General features: G+C 43.8%; 1 protein-coding gene across 1 annotated transcript in view; it reads left to right on the top strand.

Moving 5' to 3' along the window:
- The window catches only part of KATNIP (katanin interacting protein), a gene marked incomplete at its 5' end in the record, with an annotated part of 198,564 nt that overhangs the window by 84,882 nt on the left and 96,895 nt on the right, over nucleotides 1-16,787 (top strand). The window contains 1 exon segment of the mRNA XM_082261741.1: nucleotides 1,453-1,598. Within this exon segment, the coding sequence (XP_082117867.1) occupies nucleotides 1,453-1,598 (146 nt within the window).

Raw genomic sequence — 16,787 nt, 5'->3', positions numbered from 1 at the left:
TATCCTGTGAGGTTCTGGGGAGCGAGCGCGCGCCGCCAGAGGCGCGCTCCCGGACCCCCCCCCCTCCCCGCGCGTGTGAGCGGCGGACCCAATGTCCGCCACTCACTCACGATCGTCCATGACAGAGGGAGAAAGGCAAGCGGCTAGTGTAAACAAGCCGCCTGTCATTCTCCCCTGTGTAGAAACAGTGATCATACGGTTCTACTATGTAGGACCGTTGATCATTGTTCCTACACCTCAAGCCACAGCCAATCACAGTTAGAATCACGCCCCTAGGGACACACACAGCCCCTCCCTCTCAAATAAAGTTAACCCCTTCACTACCAGTGTCATTTTACAGTAACAGTGCATATGTATAGCACTGATTACTGCAGTAATGTCACTGGTAACCCCAAAAGTGTCAAAAATGTCAGTCATGGGTCCGATCTGTCTGCCCCAATGTCGCAGTACCGCAAAAAAAATCCCAGATCGCCGCCATTACGCGTTAAAAAAAAAAACAACAAAAATTACAAAAATCTTTCCCTTTGTTAGTAAACGCGATAACTTTTGCGCAAACCAATCAAAATACGCTTTTTGCAATTTTTTTTTACCAACCATATGTAGCATAAAACAAATTGGCCGAAAATGTTAAAAAATTTTGATTTCTACATTTTTTTGGGGGGAATTTCAAATAAAAAATTTGAAAAATATTGTTATTTTTGCAAAATTGACGCTCTTTTTTTGTTTATAGCACATGATCAAAAAATCGCACAGGTGATCAAATACCACCAAAAGAAAGCTCTGTTTGTGGGAAAAAAAGGACGTCAAATTTGTTTAGGTACAGCGTTGCACTACCGCGCAATTGTCCGTTAAAGTCATGCAGTGCCGAATCGCAAAATACCCCCTGGTCAGGAAGGGGGTAAAATCTTCCGGGGCTTAAGTGGTTAAGGATGTCTGCATCACTCTGTACAGTCAAAGGTTAACGCCCGTGTTCACATTGAATGTGGCTTTGAAATCGTGCGACTTCACCTGAAATTACACAATTTCAAAGTTGCAAGTCAGTGCGACTTGAAAGACATCTGTGCAGCTTCATCCACAGATGTCTATGTAAGTCGCACCTGAAATCGCCAAAAGTACTGCAGGAACTACTTTTTTAAATCGAACCGGCACCGCCAAGTCAGCATCGCACTGATTTTGAACACTGCTATTGCCCACAATAGGGTGTGACTTGTCATGCAATTTGACCTGTGTAAACGGGGGCTTAGTGTCACTTCTCATGTCTGAAGCCATACTAAAACTATTGTAAGCAGAAAAATATTCTGAAACACTAGATACATCAAAAAACAAATTAAATGCTCAAATATAACCTACCACTCAAATGAGCTTTGCTTGTATATATCTAAAATGAAAATAGAAAAAAAATGTGTATTTTGAGTTTTACTCCTAAAGCAAATTTGCTTTGCTTTGTTTCAGATCCAGGAAGTCGGCAAGCAAGACCCCTATCTGCATCAAAGAAAAACATTTCAAACAGCCAAGATCCTGACCATTCAGCATATCAAGTTATAAACGCAATGCGACAGGAAAATGAAGCAGTTGAAAGAGCAAACAGCAGACAGACAGTAAGCCATCCATGAGCTGTAAAAGTCAACACATTAACATAAACCAATTGAGCTGAAGTGTAAAATCCAAAAATTAGCAGTTTGTACATTATTGGATTCAAAAATGGTAAAACCATATAAACTAAAGTGCAGCGCTTATAAAACAAAATGTATATATATCTAAAATGTCCACACAAACAAAAGCACTCTATTGTGAATTCTAGGTGAGCTAATTTTCAAAAAAATCTGCGTTTTAAAAAAAAACACTCTCCTTTCTTCCACACCAGTTTCCAAATCAAAGGCTTATTGGACAGTATGTCCCTTAAAATGTGAAATCATATACAGTGCATTGCGAAAGTATTCGGCCCCCTTGAACTTTTCGACCTTTTGCCACATTTCAGGCTTCAAACATAAAGATATAAAACTGTAATTTTTTTTTTTTTTGAAGAATCAACAACAAGTGGGACACAATCATGAAGTGGAATGAAATTTATTGGATATTTCAAACTTTTTTAACAAATAAAAAACTGGAAAAATTGGGCGTGCAAAATTATTCAGCCCCTTTACTTTCAGTGCAGCAAACTCTCTCCAGAAGTTCAGTGAGGATCTCTGAATGATCCAATGTTGACCTAAATGACCCAATGATGATAAATAGAATCCACCTGTGTGTAATCAAGTCTCCGTATAAATGCACCTGCACTGTGATAGTCTCAGAGGCCCGTTTAAAACGCAGAGAGCATCATGAAGAACAAGGAACACACCAGGCAGGTCCGAGATCCTGTTTTGGAGAAGTTTAAAGCCGGATTTGGATACAAAAAGATTTCCCAAGCTTTAAACATCCCAAGGAGCACTGTGCAAGCGATAATATTGAAATGGAAGAAGTATCAGACCACTGCAAATCTACGAAGAACTGGCCACCCCTCTAAACTTTCAGCTCATACAAGGAGAAGACTGATCAGAGCTGCAGCCAAGAGGCCCATGATCACTCTGGATGAACTGCAGAGATCTACAGCTGAGGTGGGAGACTCTGTTCATAGGACAACAATCAGTCGTATACTGCACAAATCTGGCCTTTATGGAAGAGTGGCAAGAAGAAAGCCATTTCTTAAAGATATCCTTAAAAAGTGTTGTTTAAAGTTTGCCACAAGCCACCTGGGAGACACACCAAACATGTGGAAGAAGGTGCTCTGGTCAGATGAAACCAAAATCAAACTTTTTGGCAACAATGCAAAAAGTTATGTTTGGCGTAAAAGCAACACAGCTCATCACCCTGAACACACCATCCCCACTGTCAAACATGGTGGTGGCAGCATCATGGTTTGGGCCTGCTTTCCTTCAGCAGGGACAAGGAAGGTGGTTAAATGATAAATGAATTGATGGGAAGATGGATGGAGCCAAATACAGGACCATTCTGGAAGAAAACCTGATGGCGTCTGCAAAAGACCTGGGATGGAGATTTGTCTTCCAACAAGACAATGATCCCAAACATAAAGCAAAATCTACAATGGAATGGTTCACAAATAAACATATCCAGGTGTTAGAATGGCCAAGTCAAAGTCCAGACTTGAATCCAATCGAGAATCTGTGGGAAGAACTGAAAACTGCTGTTCACAAACGCTCTCCATCCAACCTCACTGAGCTCGAGCTGTTTTGCAAGGAGGAATGGGCAAAAAGTTCAGTCTCTCGATGTGCAAAACTGATAGAGACATACCCCAAGCGACTTACAGCTGTAATCACAGCAAAAGGTGGCGCTACAAAGTATTAACTTAGGGGGCTGAATAATTTTGCACGCCCAATTTTTCAGTTTTTTATTTGTTAAAAAAAGTTTGAAATATCCAATAAATTTCGTTCCACTTCATGATTGTGTCCCACTTGTTGTTGATTCTTCAAAAAAAATTACAGTTTTATATCTTTATGTTTGCAGCCTGAAATGTGGCAAAAGGTCAAAAAGTTCAAGGGGGCTGAATACTTTCGCAATGCACTGTATAGCGCTTAAAAAAGGATTTGTTCAAATCCTGGATATAAGATGTCGCTACTTCACTCCACCATAGACATTGGCAGCCACTCAGGGGAATACGCATGAAAAAATTAAAACGCTCCACGTGTAAAATCAATGATATCATATACTTAATTAAAAAAAGTCTACGTTGCTAGCCTGTGAGGGTCTAGGGAGCGAGCGCACTCCGCCGGAGGCGCGCTCCCGCGTGGTCACGGACCCCCCCCGCGCGTGTGACTCTGCGATCGCCGCTGCAGAGGGAGAAAGTCAGGCGGCTAGTGTACACAAGCCGCCTGTCATTCTCCCCTGTGTAGAAACTGTGATCACACGGTTCTACTATGTAGAACCGTTGATTACTGTTTCTACAGCTCAACAGACAGCCAATCACAGTTAGAATCACGCCCCTAGGGACACACACAGCCCCTCCCTCTCAAATAAAGTTAACCCCTTCACTACCAGTGTAATTTTGCAGTAACAGTGCATATGTATAGCACTGATTACTGCCGTAATGTCACTGGTAACCCCAAAAGTGTCAAAAATGTCAGTCAAGGGTCCGATCTGTCCGCCGCAATGTCGCAGTACCGCAAAAAAAATCGCAGATCGCCGCCATTACGTGTTAAAAAAAAACAACAAAAATCTTTCCCTTTGTTAGTAAACGCGATAACTTTTGTTCAAACTAATTAAAATACGCTTTTTGCGATTTTTTTTTTTTTTTTTTTTTTTTTTTTTTACCAAACATAGCATAAAACAAATTGGCCGAAAATGTTAAAAAATTTTGATTTTTACATTTTTTTGGGGGGAATTTCATATAAAAAAATGTGAAAAAATATTGTTATTTTTGCAAAATTGACGCTCTTTTTTTGTTTATAGCGCATGATAAAAAAATCGCACAGGTGATCAAATACCACCAAAAGAAAGCTCTGTTTGTGGGAAAAAAAGGATGTCAAATTCCTTTAGGTACAGCGTCGCACGACCGCGCAATTGTCCGTTAAAGTCACTCAGTGCCGAATCGCAAAATACCCCCTGGTCAGGAAGGGGGTAAAATCTTCCGGGGCTTAAGTGGTTAAAGGGGGACGAAAAAAAAAAAGCAGCTGAGAGTACTCAGGGATTCTCACCCATGCAGGGTGAAGGGTTCTAGGGTGATCTGGCAAAACGGGTAATGACTTGCAATTTTCCCAGGATTATTAAGGCTGAACTTTTACCCATAACATCTTGATAAAAAATAAGTTCTTTATCAAGGAACATACATTCCCCATGAATAATGATGCTGCCAAAATGAGTGCGTGCTGTAAATTGCATCCAGCATTGCTCCTGTCTCTTCGTGCTGGAGGCTGCCATTTTGCTAAACCCCCGAACCCCAGCAGTGAATCATAAAGCAGAACTAAACCCGTCAATTTAGCAGTTTTAAAAACACAGTTCCTTTTCTGTAATGCCGGGATTGCTAACTGTCTCATTTACTTGTGTCTTCAACCAAAATGTCAAACCATCAAATGGCTGAGGTCATAACTGATCACATGTGCAGTACCATGGCAGTTGCAGATCAAACAGAAACATTTATCTTGGCTGTAAAGGATAGGGGGGTTTAATTCCTCTTTAGGGCTGTCAGCAGAGCGGCCTCTATAAACTCGGCAGTGTCTAAAAATGGCTAAAAATAGAGTGCAACTGAGCATGTGCAGAGCGGAGTGAGACAGTGTATTATTGAATTTTAAACCGTATAGACTCTTATTTTTATTGTTTTACATAGATATGCCTACAAAAAGGGCCAGCCTGAAGTGATATCCAAAAGTGAGATATCCAAAGCCACCCAACCACAGCAACAGTATTCAGCAACGCAGACCCATGTAACAGTATACAGCAATTCGTAAAGTTAGGAATATTATTTCCTCTTCAGCTCACACTTGACGCAACCTGGCCAAAATTAGTGTGGTTGAGCAACACCCAGGATACAGTATCTAGCCAACCCTGCCATATTTTTAATAATTCATTAGGTAAATTACAGTGTTGAGCATCAGTTTTTCTCGTATCAGAGTGGAATTGACCTGGTTTATCCAGATTTGTTTTGAATTGGGTTGATATCTAATGTCTTGCTTTAAATTTTCGAGCAATATAGTGAAGCCTCGTAACTGCCACAAGGAACAGTTCTTTATCCAAAGTACCCAAATGGCAAATTACCTGATATGGGGAAATGACAATAGATATGGTTTCTTAAACATCATACCAGTATCTACACAATTTCGGATATCGCCAAATCATGTGAATAATGTCTCCTCTATCTCTATTACACTTGGGGCACATCAGGGATTCTCTCCTACCCCACTTATAGTGGAGTTCCAGCCTTTCACTCACCTGTCCAACGGTCCAGCGATGCGGCCGCCCGAAGCCTCGATCCTCTCCCTCGGCGCCGGCATCACTGCTGTGGGCACCCGGCTGTGACAGTTTGCGGCTTCCCAGCCGGGTACCCCACTGCGCATGCGCGAGTCGCGCTGCGCGCCGTGATTGGCCGGCAATCTTCTGGGACCTCTGACGTGTCCCAGAAGATTGCAAGGAGGGAGGGGGAGAGGAGAACTTCCGTTCAGGGCGCTGCGGCGCTCCGAGCGGAAGTGGGAGCGGTTACCTGTCAAAACTAGGTACCCGCTCCCCCCCCAAAAAAATGACATGCCAAATGTGGCATGTCAGGGGGGTCAGGACTCCCTAAAGCGGAAGTTCCACTTTTTTGGGTGGAACTCCGCTTTAAATAGTTTGACTGGCGTTCTGTTCTTTGGATCCGATGAAGTATAAAAAGCTAGATAATTCTCTGAGATGCAGGTCAAGAGGCCGTGGATAAATTCATGTAAAAATTACTATTTTGAGTGTGGTCTGAGTTGTTTCCCGAATTAATGGAGGGTCATCCAATTTCAGATCCGTGAAATGAGCATGTGCTTGTAGCACATGCCGTAGCTCCAGGTATCTGTAAAATGTGTGTCAAACTAGGCCAAATTCTCTCTGCAACCCATCAAATGGTTTTAGTGTATTCCCATAGAATAATGAAGACATAAATTCAATACAACTCCCCTACTAAGAGTGGAACCATTCCAATTTAGCTAATTCAACGTTACAGTTAAGGTCGGCATTATCTCCAGCGTCCCACCCCATTAGGTGCTGTAACTGCACTGCCAGAAACTATGTTTTAAAATTCAGAACCGCCAACCTCCCACCTTTGCATTTTACAAAGTGGACAGTTTAATCCCGGCTTGTTGATTTTTTTTTCAAAATTTAAAGTTCTAAACAGTGTGTCTATATGTGTGAACCATTTTCTAGATATCCATGTTGAGGAATTATAGAATATGTACAGTAATTGGGGAGCCCATATTATTTTGATTAGGTTTACCCTCCCCACCTTGAGAGAGGTAGTGTGCACCAGCTGGTACATTTCAAATAATTTTTTTTTATTTATGGTTTAAGGTTCAAATCTAAGCACAGAGTGGGGCCCGGGTAGAGGAAGGAATGGAAAACTGAACAGGAGGGACAGTGGGGCACAATTTACTATATCTGATCCTTTGTAATTCTCTCCCTGCAGCTATTGAAAGATGGAGGGAGGGGAGGGGGAGGAAAAGAAGCAAACTTTCAGCTGATGCAGGGGGGAACTATAAGGGATTGGTTCCAGTACATGCCACACCTCTTGCCCAGGTTTCCCTTCCTTCTGCTTATTAGCAGCACAGAATATGAAGTTGTTACTTCCCCGCGCCACTGCATATGTGGGAGGAGCAGTCCAGGGGTCGGCGGGGAAGGAACACAATCTATCCATCACTGGCCTGTGATTGACGGGTTGCCGACCCCAATTTAGAGAATGTAGTTCATCCAGGCTCTGGAATGTCTCTTAGCTCTGTGCATATGCAGAGGATTTTGCAGCAAAAAGCTTGGTCTGCTGAACCCGCTTGCAAGTAGCATTTCTATGCATACATGTGAATGTCTTTTTGGGGAATTCCTTGATAAATTCAAGTAATCCTATGGCTACTACTTCTGCTCAGCAAAAGGAATCTTTTGTGCTTTCCCCAGGCAACAATCTCAAAACTAAGGCTTAACATCCTTTTATCACAAACCCTGGATTCCTAAATCCACCAAGCCTGCCTAGAAACCCTTCTCACAGTGAAAGGGTACCCCAACTCCTCGAAGCTTCAAACCACAAAAGCAAATTTAAAGGAGAAGTTCCCCGTAATAGCTGTCACTTTTTGAAATTAGTGCGGCCATGCGGGGCTCCGCCAACACGGCTACGTCATTGGTTCACACGGCTCTCTGTGTGAATGAACTACAAGCCCTTTATAACTGTCGGCTCTTAGTTTTCAATAAACTATCACGGCACTGATTCTTCCTGTCAGTGCATCTGCTTGTCCATACGGGATACACTGACAAATCTGTAGACCTGCATGGCACCAGTGATCTGCTGGACAGGCTCCAAAGGGAAAAAAAATGCAAATTTTTTGCATTGCATGTTAGCACATTTTGAAAGACTTACCTTTAAAAGGGATTCCTCCAGTGGTGTACTGTTCCTGCTGACAGGGCTTCAGTCTTCACCTGGTCTCCCTTCCTCTATGAATGGGCAAGCTGCGATGATGTCACTTCCACGCATGCACACAGGAGCCACGGCCACGGCACAGCACTCTGGAGAGTGCTATCCATTCAGAGTGCAGGGTGCATGTGCTGATGATGGCTGCTACAAATGTGAATATCTCCTAATTGGGGCATGTTTAGGAGATATTCACTGTACTTACAGATAAGCCTTTTTCTAGGCTTTTCTAGGCTTGCCTGTATGTACAACTGAAACTGTGGACTTTACTACCGCATTAAAATCTCTAATCAGATTTCTTTGTGTACCAAAATTCCAGTTAGAATAAACAAGATACGCCATTTCTTCTCTTAGACAAGAAGGTTTCTGGCATCAGTAGACATACAAGATGTTGACCTGCATGTGCCCATCTTCCCCTCTAATCAAAACTTTCTTCATTTTGCTGTGGGAAACAAACACCTGCATTTTGTAGCATCAGGATCTCCTATGCAGCCCCATTGTTCACAAAAGTGATTGCCCCACTTCTGGCTCTTCTGTGAACCGAGGGCATTCATGAAACAGCTTACCAGGGGGACTTAACTTCCATGGTTCCTGGAGTCAAAATTCCTCAATGTTCTAGAACAGAGCCATCAGTTTCTTTACAACCCTGGCCCTCTCATCTGAAAGGCCACCCAGTCTGGGTGCAGGCGAACAATGTTACTGCAGTGGACTACATAAATCATTGGGGGGAGGGTACCAGAAGTCAATCTGCCCTAAGAGAAACAAGTCTACTACTCTCCTAGGTGGAAACTCGCATTCCTGCTCTCTCAGCCATCCACATCCCTGGAGAGGAAAATTTACAGGCAGTCTTTCTAGCCTGCCATTGCAAAGACGAAGGTGCGTGGTCTTTGCACCCCGAGATCTTTCAAAATCTCTGTCAAAGGTCAGGAAAACTGTATGTGGACATCCTGGCCTCCAGGTTCAACAACAAGCCGAACATGTTTGTAGCCAAGACCAGGGATCCTCTAGCCTCCACAGTAGATACTCTGGTGATTCATTGGATTCATTTAAAATTGGTTTATGCCTTCCCTCCATTAAAGATTCTACCTTAACTTCCTTGCAAGATAGAGTTGGGAGGGGTCCCAGTGATTCTCATTGCATCATGTTGGCCCAGCAGGACATGGTACACAGACATACTTAGACTTCTAATGGACAAGCCTTGGCCTTTTACAAAAGGACAAGACTTACTAGCCCAAGGCCCTCTATTTTATCCAACTTCTCAGTCACTAGCTTCACCGACATGGCTGTTGAAACCAAGGTCCCAAAGAATAGGGTTATTTCTGACTTCCCACCTTACTCAGAGTAAGAAAATTCAACTCCTGTTTACTATCACACATAGAAGGCTTATTTTGCATGCTCCAAAGGCAGATAGCTGAATCCAGGGAATACTCTATCACTTGTGCAACTCAAATTCCAAAAAAGTGACGCTGAGTAAAAGCTGCATAAGAACAGAATGCAATGATTTGTAAATCTCATAACCCATTTTTTATTCACAATTAAAAATAGAAAACATATCAAGTGTTTAAGGAAAAAATAAGGTAACTTTGAGATTGATGGTAGCAGCACGTCTCAAAAAAGTTGGGACAGGGCCATGTGTACCCAGGTGTAGCATCCCCTCTTCTTTTACAAAACTCTTTAATAGTTTGAGAACTGAGGAGAATAGTTGCTGGGGTTTTGAGAGAGGAATGTTGTCCCATTCTTGCCTGATATAGGATTGTAACTGCTCAACAGTACTGGGTCTAATTTGCTGTATTTTATTGTTTCAAGCTGTGGCAAATATTTTTATTTGTGAAAGGTCTGGACTGCAGGCAGGCCAGTTAAGCACCTGGACTCTTCTACTATGAAGCTATGCTGTTATAGATGCAGTTTATCATTGTCATGCTAAAATATGTAAGGCCTTCCCTGAAAAAGACATCACCTGGATAGGAGCATACAGTTTACTGCTCTAGAACCTGGATATATCGTTCAGCATTGATGGTGCCTTTCCAGATGTGCAAGCTGCTCATTCCATACAAACTAATAAACCCTTATACAATCCGAGATGCAGGCTTTTGAACTGAGCTGTTTACAAGCCAGAAGTTCCCTCTCCTCTTTAGTTCAAAGGACGCAGCGACCATGGTTGCCAAAAAGAATGTAGTGCTGCCTAAGGGCCCAAAGATCACGGACATCAAGTATGGCCTTGTCCCTTGTGCACAGAGATTTCTCCAGATCTCAAAATATTTTAATATTTATATATTGTAGATATTATATTTAAATTTGATTAATAAAGTTAGGTGGCGCTATAATCAGCGCAATCATGCTAAATGACAAAATAATATAATTTTTTTGTTTTTGCTTAGGAATGAGTAAAGTGCAGTCTTTTAGATGATAATCATATGTGCTCTTCTGAAACAATAGACTCCTTGATTCTTCAATGTAAGATATTATTTAAACCAACACTTGCTTGTGTCACCCAATAGTGTTCTACTGGAATGCCACTCACCAAAAATCCATGATCCCTTTAACAAAAAAGAAGGTCAAAAATCGCCTGAATGATTGGGAATCTTCTTGCACCTGTCAGGGATCCTAAGCAACACTCCTCTTCTTCGCCATAATACCATAAATCAGAAAGAGGAACTGATATAATGTATTACCGTTTAACCACTTCCATACCGAGTCATAGTAATATGACGTCGGCATGGTGGTTGTACGGATCCGGGCGGGCGTCATATGACGTCCGCCCGCTCTAGCTGCTACTGCGCGCCCCCGATCGGGGGTGAGGCTCGTCCCTCGGACATAGCCCATCCCCGATCAAGGTAAACAGCCAATAGAAATTGGCTGTTTACCACGTGATCGGCTGTGTCAATCACAGCCGATCACATGAGCGGCTCCAGCACGAGCCGCTCGTTCTCTCTGCAATGCGCGCCCCCGGGGGCGCGCAGAGCAGCGATCGGGGACGAGGCTCGTCCCTCGGACAGAGTCGATCCCCGATCTAGGCAAAGAGCCAATGAAATTGGCTTTTTACCACGTGACCGGCTGTGTCCAATCACAGCCGGTCACAAATGTCAACAGAGAACACGGTAACTAGCTGTCACCGTGTTCTCCTCCTCACACACTGATCCTGTGTGAGGAAGAGAGTGTGGTAACAGCTAGTTACCAAGTACAGTGCACCCCAACCACACTGATTGCCCCCCCCCCAATAAAGAGCACCTGTCACTAGCCCATCAAAGTACCCGAGTACCTGTCACCAGCCCATCAGGTACTCAGATGACAGGTACTCGGGTACTCTGATGGGCTGATGACAGGTATTCAGGTACTCTGATGACAGGTATTCAGGTACTCTGATGACAGGTACTCGGGTACTCTGATGACGGGTACTCGGGTACTCTGATGACAGGTACTCGGGTACTCTGATGACGGGTACCCGGGTACTCTGATGACGGGTACTCGGGTACTCTGATGACAGGTACTCGGGTACTCTGATGACAGGTACTCGGGTACTCTGATGACGGGTACCCGGGTACTCTGATGACGGGTACTCGGGTACTCTGATGACAGGTACCTGGGTACTCTGATGACAGGTACTCGGGTACTCTGATGACAGGTACGCAGGTACTCTGATGACAGGTACTCTGGTACTCTGATGACAGGTACTCGGGTACTCTGATGACGGGTACTCGGGTACTCTGATGACAGATACTCGGGTACTCTGATGACGGATACTCGTGTACTTTGAGTACCTGTCAATGGAGTACCCGTCATCAGAGTACCTGAGTACCTGTCACCTACCCATCAGAGTACCCGAGTACCTTCCACCTGCTCATCAGAGTACCTGACGCCTGAAGTACCCGAGTACTTGCCGCCTGCTCATCAGTACCCATCACTACTCATCAGTACTCATCAGTACCTATCACGTATCAGTATCATTTATCAGTATCAGTACTACTCATCAGTACCTATCACCTGCCTGTCACCTGCCCATCAGAGTACCCGAGTACCTGTCACCTGCCTATCGGAGTACCCGAGTACCTGCCACCAGCTCATCAGTACCAGAGTACCTGTCACCTGCCCAGCAAAGTACCCGAGTACCTGTCGCCCTTCATACAGCCACCATGTCCAAGTCCAAAAAGGTTTATATACGTCCTCGTTTAAACCTAAATACCGGTGTTATGGCAGCAGATAGCTGCCATAACCCTGGTATTTTTTTAAACGGTGGACGGTTGGCTTTCCGATAAGGGTGGTCCCAGCGGCGGATTCGCCGTGGGATCACCCTTCTGGGATGGCGGAAGAGGTGCCCCCCCCCTCCCGCCGCGTCCGGTCCTTTTCCCCGCTTACCGGACCCGCCGACAGCGGGGAAAACGATCCGGTCCCGAATCCTCACAGACAGGATGTCGAGTGAGGGAAAGCTTGCCCTCACTTAAATCTATGGTCTTGGAGGACCGGAGCTACGGAAAATGTTGTTGCCTAGCAACCGGTTTAAAGGTCCTTTTTTTTTTTCTTCATTTTATATAATAATTTCTTTTTTTTTTTTTTTCTATCTTTTAGTGTACTTGTGAGATCTGAGGACTTTTTGACCCCAGATCTCACAAAAAAGAGGTCCTGTCGTGCCTTTTTCTATTACAAGTAATGTTTACATTTCTTGTAATAGAAATAAAAATGATCCTTTTTTTTATTTTTTTGTTAAACGGTGTAAAAATAAAAAATAATAAATAAAATAAATAGTAAAAAAAAAAAAAAATTAAAGCACCCTGTCCCCGTTAGCTCGCGCGCAGAAGCGACTCATACGGAAACCCCGCCCACATATGTAAACGGTGTTCAAACCACACATGTGAGGTATCGCCGCGATCGTTAGAGCAAGGGGAATAATTTGAGCCCTAGACCTCCTCTGTATCTCAAAGATGGCAACCTGTAGAAATTTTTAAATTGTCGCCTATGGGGATTTTTAAGTACCAAAGTTTGTCGCCATTCCGTGAGCGTGCGCAATTTTGAAACATGACATGTTGGGTATCTATTTACTCGGCGTAACAATATCTTTCACATTATGGAAAAAAATTGGGCTAACTTTACTGGTTTCTTATTTTTTAATTTAAAAAAGTGAATTTTTTCCAAAAAAATTGCGTTTGGAAGACCGCTGCGCAAATACGGTGTGATAAAAAATATTGCAATAATCTCCATTTTAATCTCTAGGGTCTCTGCTAAAAAAAAATATATAATGTTTGGGGGTTCTAAGCAGTTTTCTAGCAAAACAACTGATTTTAGCTTGTAAACACCAAATGTCAAAAATAGGCCTAGGCAAGTGGCTAGGATGCATGATGATGCTCCTTGGATGTTGGGCCCCTCTATATGGCTAGGCTGTGAAAAAGTCTCACACATGTGGTATTGCCATACTCAGGAGGAGTGGCAGAATGTATTTTGGGGTGTCATTTTTGCTGTGTACATGCTATGTGTTAGGAATATCCTATAAATTGACAACTTTGTGTAAAAAAAAAAAGTTTTCATTTTTTTCCCACATTTTCCAAAAACCTGTGGAAAAAAATGACATTTTCAAAGGACCCATAATGCCTCATAGAATATACGTTGGAGTGTTTGCTTTCCAAAATGGGGTCATTTTGTGGACTTTTTCATTGTATTGGTGCTCTAGGGCCTTGAAAAGTGTGATAGGTAGTAAGAAAGTTTTATGTGTATTTATGCTCCTAGAACGCCTGAAGGTGCTTCTTGGACGTGGAGTATCTTTTTGTGGCCAGGCTGTGTAAAAGTCTCACACATGTGGTATCGCCATACTCGGAAGGAGTAGCAGAATGTATTTTTGGGTGTAATTTTTGCTGTGTACATGCTATGTGTTAGAAATAGCTTATAAATTGACAACTTTGTGGGAAAAAAAAGAAAAAAAAAATTTTTTCTTCATGTTCCCAAGAATTGTGGGAAAAAATTACAACTTCAAAAAACCCACCATGCCTCTTACTAAATACCTTGGACTGTCTACTTTACAAAAAGGGGTCATTTGGGGGGTATTTGTACTGTCCTGACATTTCAGGGCCTCAAGAAAGGAGATAGGCAGTCAGTACATCTGGTGTGATCAATTTTCAGTAATTGGTACCATAGCTTCTAGACTCAATAACTTTCACACAGACCAAATAATATACACTAATTTGGGTTAATTTTACCAGAGACATGTAGCAGTATACATTTTGGCCCAAATGTATGAAGAAAAATTAATTTTTTGCAAAATTTTATAATTGAAACTAAAAAAAAGTGTTTTTTTTTCAAAATTTTTGCTCTTTTTTTGCATATATCACGAAAAAAAAAAAACCCAGTTGTGATCAAATACCACCAAAAGAAAGCTCTATTTGTGTGAAAAAAATGATAAAAATTTTGTTTGGTTACAGTGTAGCATGACTGAGCAATGGTCATTCAAAGTGTGAGAGTGCTGAAAGCTGAAAATTAGTCTGGGCAGGAAGGGTGTCAAACTGCTCTGTATGGAAGTGGTTAATGCACACAAATTTAAAAATTATTTACAAGCTGCTTACATATTGTAGTGCTTTCCCCGGCACTGGATAAGTCCACGTGAGGTGTTAATAGGAATGCCGCCACTCTGCTCAAGCCCTGGAGCCGGTGTGCGTTCCATTGACCGATTGATGAAAACCGGAAGACATGGACCCGGAAGTGACGTGACCAGAGATTATGCTCTCATCATTTTTTGGTTTAGGGTACTCCTACACTTTGAGAGCAGCTTCATAAATTTCCTTTTGTTTTTTTAGGTGGCGCAAGGATTATTTTTATTAATAATTATTAATCTGAAATTGTTTGACAATTTTTAGAAGCAGCTTTTCACAGATTGGTGAACCTCTGCCAATCTTTACTTCTGGAACACTGACTCTCCAAGATGCACTTTTTATACCTAGTCATGTTACTGACCTGTCGTCAATTAACCTAATTCAATCTGGTGCTAAAAGAAAAAGTCTGGCTACACCTATGAGCAGTCCCAGAGGGAATACTCCCTCTCTCTGCTATAGGGACTCAGTTTTTTTTCGGCCTAGTCAGGAGTAAGGACCTAGTTCCTTGCTGGGATCTCTGGTTCTGGCAATTTTTTTCTTTTTAGATAGATTTTTTTTCCTGTGAGATCTACAATCAACTGCCGGACTGGCTGACAGGCTGGATAATCTAGATCCAGTGGTCACCCCAGTTTGGCAAATGAGCGTGCACAGACCTCATCTCCACACTTGGTCTGCCAAGACATAGCCCCACTGGACAGGGGCTGGCCTGTGTTTTAAATGCCTCGTGAGTCGCAGCGTTCCTCCTGGCCGACAGCCCCCATTTCAATGGAGAGGTGGTTCTGTTTCGAGCAGTGCCCGCCTCGTTCCTGGTATGGTGAATAGCCCCCCATCTGCCTCCCCTCCTTCACTGACTTTGGGGCTGTGTGGTAGCCTGGTCCACCGCCTGGGGTGGGGGCAGAGTGCTGTGCTGGCGATAGGGGTGGGGGGGTTCACTGCCGGCGACCAGGCGATTGGCTGTGGTGGAGGGGGGACTTTACCTGTTGGGGGCTCCTGCCAGGGCCCCCCCCCTCCTGCCTGTGCTGTATTCTGAGGCCTAGGGATCCCTCCTGGGTCCTTGGGAGCCTTGTGGTGCCGCCATTTTCTTGTAGCCTGTGTGCTCAATGCACAGCGGTAAAGTTTGTGTAGTCTGGTGGCCATTTTGCCGTGGTTTGCATTTGAAAATAGCGGTGGCCATGACAGTGGAGCCCTCCGGGTGGCAATTACAGCAGTGGGAGCCCCTCCTCATCCCCTGGTGCTGACTCCTGGATATTTTTATTTCCTGGTCACCGCACGTGCAGTGCAGATTCTTCTGGTGGCTGCGGTGCCCGGTTTCTGCTGGATGGTGAGTCTGGTGGGGTTCTCTCCCTCTCTGCTGAGGATAGATTGGGTGCTCTGTTACTGGCGACCGGGTGGTACTGCCGGAGAGGTTGTGGTGTCCCTTTTTAGCAGTGTTTTTTTACACCTTTTTTGTGGGGTCCCCCTATTGGCCTGATGGTGTTCTTGGAGCACATTTCCCCACCTAAACCCCTCTCTGAGGCTGCGGGCCCTCTGGGTCCCAACCATCCATTAATACTCTGACGGCGGTCCTGGAGTCCTTTGTGTCCTGGGTGGAGGTGATTTTTGGGAGAAGGGATTGGAAAAAGTGCCCCCTGCCTTCCCCTGCCTCATCTGTCTTCTCAGATCCTGAATCTGATTCGCCCGCGGCGGACGTGGGTCTACCTGCTGGGTCTGCAACCACGCGCCCTAAGTTCTCAGATAGTGAGGATGATTCCTCCACTCCGGTAGCCGTGCATGAAAAGGCACTGTTGGATGCACTGATTGTATCTGTGCGTGAGACCTAAAAATGGAGGCGCAGGTTCCCTTTTGCACTCACATGTCATTCAGAGTGGCAAAGGTGTTTCCTTTTCATACCTATTTTGACAGAATTGTCACCAAAGAGTGGGAACGACCAAAATGTCCCCTTGTTGTCCCTAAGCGATTTACCCCTATGGGGAGTCCCTTCTTAAAAAGTGGACAGTTCCACCGGTGGTGGACCCTCCGGTCTCCAGATCGAACAAAGCAACCATGTTTCCGGTTGAAGAGTCTCCGGCCTCTATGGACCCGGCTGAAAGGAAGGCAGA

The sequence above is a fragment of the Pelophylax lessonae genome (assembly GCF_965119305.1).
Source record: "Pelophylax lessonae genome assembly, chromosome: 6".
Lineage (NCBI taxonomy): Eukaryota > Metazoa > Chordata > Amphibia > Anura > Ranidae > Pelophylax > Pelophylax lessonae.
Note: the sequence above shows the minus strand (reverse complement) of the source record. Positions and strands in the feature narration are given on the sequence as shown.